The sequence below is a fragment of the Nannobrachium achirus genome (assembly GCF_963921795.1).
Source record: "Nannobrachium achirus genome assembly, chromosome: 2".
Classification (NCBI taxonomy): domain Eukaryota; kingdom Metazoa; phylum Chordata; class Actinopteri; order Myctophiformes; family Myctophidae; genus Nannobrachium; species Nannobrachium achirus.
The window spans coordinates 17,470,578-17,476,513 of NC_137811.1; the positions used below are offsets into that span (position 1 = coordinate 17,470,578).

At 45.9% G+C, this 5,936-nt stretch overlaps 1 protein-coding gene across 1 annotated transcript; it reads right to left on the reverse strand.

Moving 5' to 3' along the window:
• Positions 1–3,173: 3,173 nt before the first annotated feature.
• Positions 3,174–5,375, reverse strand: sp8b (sp8 transcription factor b; the record flags this gene model as incomplete). Its single annotated transcript, XM_080747322.1, has 2 exons — positions 3,174–4,535; positions 5,355–5,375. 2 exons carry the CDS (start codon positions 5,373–5,375, stop codon positions 3,174–3,176), a joined length of 1,383 nt encoding a protein of 460 aa, XP_080603448.1.
• Positions 5,376–5,936: the final 561 nt, after the last annotated feature.

Consider the following 5,936-nt stretch of genomic DNA (forward strand, 5'->3'; position numbering starts at 1 on the left):
ACAATAAGGTCAAGTAGCCTATCTATTATCTATTCGATTTATAGTAAATATGAGGAATTGTATTTCGAACATCATTAATTGCACATTCTCTTTTCGCGTTTGTTTGGGTTAAAATTCTACTAATACTAAGTAATGCCTTGAAATAGAGTTTCAAAAACGATGGAACTAATGAAGATTACGATTATTTTTAGTTTAGGCTAAACTAAGCTCGGAGGCTTTAGACTATGTATTCCATGTGTTCCGGATAGAAGGCCTGCAATAAAGGTTTATGACAGGAAAATATCTATATAATGTCCTAAGACTTAGGACAAAACAACCTGGTTTAACAGGAACTTAGGTGCCTGTTAAACCACGTTGTTTTGAATTGTTTAAAAGTGACGCAGCACATATAGGCCTAAACGCAATGCATTGTTTTCTTCATAACACAATTAATGCACACGATATAGCCACAAGTGGCAAAACATTTGTGTTCATCAGTTACTAGGCCTATACCTACTGGTTGCACGTGCGCTTATAATATGACATGTCTTAGTTAGGTTATATTAGGCTGCATAGCGTACTAACTATTATTATGCATGTTATTCATTTCAATTTAGAACATTGCAATTTTCATCATCACATTTTGTTCGTGAAATAAAAACGATTGACTCGAATCTGAGGAGTTATTCGTTAACATCCCATTTAAATCTTATAGTCTACATTGTATATACATACAGAATATGTTCAACACAAATAAAACATTCCACTTCCTTTTTTTTCTATTTCAACAAAAATAACTGTCAATTATTAAAAAATGTTGAAGGAATTGTATAAAGAAAGACGAGGCCACATGAGCAAAGTAATTGCGAAATGAAGGCCTATAACCAACGCATTACTGCAAAGTTTCAATAGACTTAATACCACGGGTCTAAAACAATAACCCATTTGTTGACTCAAAGTCAATAAACAAAAGCAAATACATAAATAAATAAAGTGAGTTGACGAGATGATTCTGAATCCATAGTGACTTTATTGAGTGGCTTAAATAAAAGCCAGTCTCGGAGGAGGAGGAGGGGAGGGAGAAAGATATGGTAAAATTAACGTCACTTTTATACAACATGCTTGCTTTAAATTAAATGAGCGGAACAAAACAGTCAAATGATTTCAAAATCTTACAAATAAGTTCAAAGTGCGTCTAATGATAGACCCCTAAAATACAAGAAACCTCCTGGTTAAATAGAACTCCCCACAATAACATTTTTTTTGTTTTAATATAATCAATGTCAAAGAAAAATCCAAATACATTTCCGTACATTTTTTTTTCCTCTCAGATATTTACTAGAGCCCAATGTACAGCTAGAAATACCTATACAAAATCATCGTCGTCTCCTGGACAAATACAGATCTCACCTTTTTTTACAGTGGTGCGTAGTTATACTCTAAAACCTACATTTTCTCAGTATTATGTACAACAGATTTGCAGTGAAATGCAAGTATACAGCCTATATATATAGGCCGGTCACAATTATTACATAATCGTCTAAATCGCAATTATTTGACACAATCGCAATTATTTTGTCATAATCGTCATAATCGTTTCCATGTTGAAAAATGTTATACTTTTCAAAACATTTTCAAAAATAGTGGAAATAACTGATCTACAAGCTCACAACGCATCGCATCCAGTGAGCTTGTAGATCGGCTATTTCCACTATTCTTTTATAAATGTTGTCAGTCATTTCTTGGTATATTTAGGTTTGTGTATTGTGTCATATCTGCCATGTGCAACTTCAAAGCCTACAAGCCAAACAGAAATGTAATTGTCAACGACAAAAACAAATGTCATAATCGTGACAGCTCTCTCTCTCTCTCTCTCTCTCTCTCTCTCTCTCTCTCTATAGACTTGGGTTCGGCGCTAGTTTCCTATATTGTGGAGCGAATGCTAAATTATTATGGGATGCGTGTTTTTTTCTCTCTCGCCATTATCAACCTGGCTGATGGTGATCATGGCAGAAATATTGATCATCATTAAACTCTAACAGCGATTTGTTCTGATCTGAATCTGAAGCAGCTCGTTTAGGATAAGAGTGGGGGGGGGAGGGGGACCTATGTGGGCACCTCAATGTTAAACTGGCTATTTCATCCTAAATGTAAATAAAATAAAGATTTAGAAAATGGTCTTTAAGTATACATGACGTGAACGTATGCAGCCACAGGTTTTGTAGCCATTTGTAGCAATTATAGAAAGATAGACCCTATTTTTGTCCATGCCTTAACCTTTATCCCTATCTCTTTTGCCATTATTTACTATTTTGAAGAAGACAAAATATATATAGCTGATCTAAAAGCTCACAACATCTCGATGTAGATCGTCTATTTGAAGCATTTTCAAATCAAATAGTAAAAACAAAGGCAAAGTTTAGGGATAAGGAGTATGGCATGGGCGAAAATATAGCATAATGTCCAATGTTCAAGCATTTCCAAATCATGTATATTTTACATTCAGACTACACTATTTTCCGAAGTCTTCTTTTCTTTACATTTACTAAACATTTCCAGATGAACACAGACGTGCCCACAGTGTTTAGGTGCCCATTCTTCTGGTTCCACCCAGTTGAATCCTTTCTGCTGCTCAATAATAAAGTGCCAGAGACTGGTTTTGAAGAGTAATGTTCAGCAGTAACACAACTTGGCATAGCCACATTATAGCAACTATTTGTTAGAGCGATGTTTATTATTATTATTATCATATCATAACTATGTTTGTTTTTGCTTTGCTTTAATTCTAAACACCCTGCTTTGCGTAAAAACATCGAGGACATACCCTGGATATCAGTCTGTGCGTAAAAAGAAGTTTCAATTGTGCCCTGTCTGTGTGTCCAGTCTGCCCACAACACAAGTACCAACCGGACCACCAGTTTTACACCGCAGCAGAATCATGTATCATTAATGGGAGGTTTATGTTGTACAACTATCCATGTCATTAGTAGCCTAGTCGTATAAGCACTTGAGAAAATCAACCAACTTAAAACTGCTCGCTCAGTGACCGCTGATGAAGCATGTTGCATACGCCACACTGCCACAGTATTATGTCCACTTTCATTATTCCTCCTCGGGACAAACCCCGTCAAAACAAACAGAACAATAAAATAAAATAAACATTATTATACTTATATAAACGAACGGAGTTCCAGTTAGAGGCCGTTCATGCCTCCCCCCGGGGCGGACTCCGGAGGTTGCAACAGGTCGGGGGAGTGACACGGAGGGCTGCCCGGCGCGCTGTGCTCGCTGTCGGTGTCGCTGCCTCGCTTGCCCCCGCTGCCGCCGGAGCCGGAGCCCGCGGACCCCCCGGCGCTGTGAGTCTTAACGTGTTTGCTCAAGTGGTCGCTGCGCATAAACCTCTTGTTGCAGACAGGACACGCGAACCGTTTCTCCCCCGTGTGCGTGCGCAAATGTCGCTGCAGCTCGTCGGAGCGCGTGAAGCGCTTCCCGCAGAAGAGCCAGTTGCACACGAACGGCCGCTCGCCCGTGTGCCACCGCAGGTGCGCCTTGAGGTGCGACGTCTTCCCGTAAACCTTCCCGCAGCCGGGGATGTGGCAGCTGTGGAGCCCCTTCCTCCGCAGGCTGGCCCCCGCGGGCCCCAGCCTCTCCGCCTCCTGGCAGTTCGGACAGTCGCAGGTGGCGCGGCCCGAGTAGCGCCGCGCCGACGACCCTCGCGGGGAGCCCGCGTGCAGTGACGCCGGCGGCCCTCCGGAGAGCATGGTGCCGCCCGCCCCGGCCAACGGGGACGGGCTGGAGTCCGGGTAGGAGGAGAGCACCGGCTTGAAGCCGTCCATCAGGTGCTGCCCGCTAGTCAACAGGTGCGGGGAGGGACTCGTGCTGAACGCGGAGTGACTCAGACTGGAGTAGTCGGAGTTGTATCCCCCCAGGGGAGAGTGCAGGGAGGTCTGGAGACCGCCGGAGTGCAGGGAGGTCTGCAGCGCGGCGCCGTTGGGGTTCTGGACGTCGATCCAGCCCGCACCCACGTCCCACCACGCCGAGGCGCCGGCGGTGCCCACCTCTCCCGTGGGGATGCCCGGGTGCGAGGACTTGAACCAGGACTCGTAGGGGTGCGCCACGCTCATCCTCGGGTAGATGCCCTGCAGGCTGTCCACGGACGTGTGCACCTTGGAGATGAAGACCGGCTGGTGGCTGCTGGCCTCCTGGGAGGAGCTGGACGACACGGACGCCTGGAACACCGAGTAGTCGTTGGCGAAGTGTCCGCCGGACGAGGCGCCCGACGTGAGCGAGAAGGCGCTGGAGCCCGTGGCGCCGTTGGCGCCGAAAGAGTCCGATATCCCACCGCCGTTCCGGGAGTGAGGAGACACGCCGAAGCCGGACAGGCCGGCGGAGCCCAGGCTGCAGCTGTTCGCCGTGGCCCTTTTCCACGGGTGGAAGCCCTTGCCGAAAGACGAGGAGTTATCCGAAATCGCGGACGGCGAAGGGCTCGGGCTCCCTATCTTGTTGCATGTTGCAGCCAACATGGCTAGAGGAGTGGATCCTAACCTCGGCTCCTCCTGACAACAGAGAGAGGGGACAGCGGTAAGTGACCAGTCAATCTGACCAGCGCGCGCGCGCGCACGCACGCACACACACACACACACACACACACGACACACACACACACACACACACACACACACACACACACACACACACACACACACACACACACACACACACACACACACACGCACGCACGCACGCACGCACGCACCAAACAACCATAGTGACACGGACAGCAGCGACAATAATCACAATTTGCTCCCGACTGAGAAAACATGTTCCCCCCAGTCACAGAATGAATGGCTAAAGTAATATACAGGCTACAACATGGATGGAACCATAAACGATACATTCATTATAAAACACACAGTTCTTCATGGTAAAAGAGATCGCCGTTGCCTACCTGTTAGACCTGAGAATAAAAGCACGGAATTATGGCCGATCGGGAGAACAAATCTCTAAGCCAAACGGGACATGGAGGAGCAAAGCGGCGGCGGAGCTTTGAGCAAAATAGCGCTCTAAACTTCTATCCGCGCGGAATGAATGAAGTGAACTAAAATCTCAGTAAATCTCAGCCTCGCCCTGCGTGCCAGCCTCTCTAGGACATCCAAGCACCCCTCTGCTGCTGCTGCTGCTGCTGCTGCTGCTGTTAAAAAAATATCTCTAATCAAAGCACTGTCTTTTCCTGTCTCTGTGAGCGACGGATAATTTTAATCCCCTCCGCTTGAAGTAGAAGACGACGACGACGACGAAGAATCCGCGGACAATACAGAGGGAACTAATTAAAACCAGCAAGGATAGAAAAAGCCCCCTTAAAGAAAAGAACTCACCCCTAGAAGTGAAGTTGCCATCCCACCAAAAAAAAAAAAAGAAAAAAAAAAGAGAGAAAAGAACCTGCCCTCCTCCACAGGGAATCTTTTTATATTTATGAATCGCAGAGGCAGTGTGTTTTTTTTAGAAGGTGTGCAGCAATACAATGATGCGTTCCGCCCATTCCGCCACAATAATGTAGCTGCTCCGCGGGCTTTGAAGTGCCGCTGTGCCACGGGCCGACCAATGGGAAAGCGCCGCTCCGCCACCGACCGTCTCGAGCCGTGAGGTCATCAATAGAGCACTTGAGACGGCGGCCCCGCCCCCAGACCCACCCACCCCATAAGAGGAGAGGAGCTAAAAGTTAAATGAGAGTGAAAAGGGAATTAGGGGCCACTTATTGAAATTTACGCAGCGCTGCGTTCCATAAATATCTATGAAAAAAAAGAGAAAGGATGACCCGGTAATATTAGGGCTAAGAGATGAGAGTTGAGTTGTGACTGCCGAGAGTTGGAGCAATTTGACCAACACCTCGGGAGTTCATTGCATTTGTAGCGACAGTTGTACATTTGTTCTGAATTTTACTAATGGATGAATTTCTA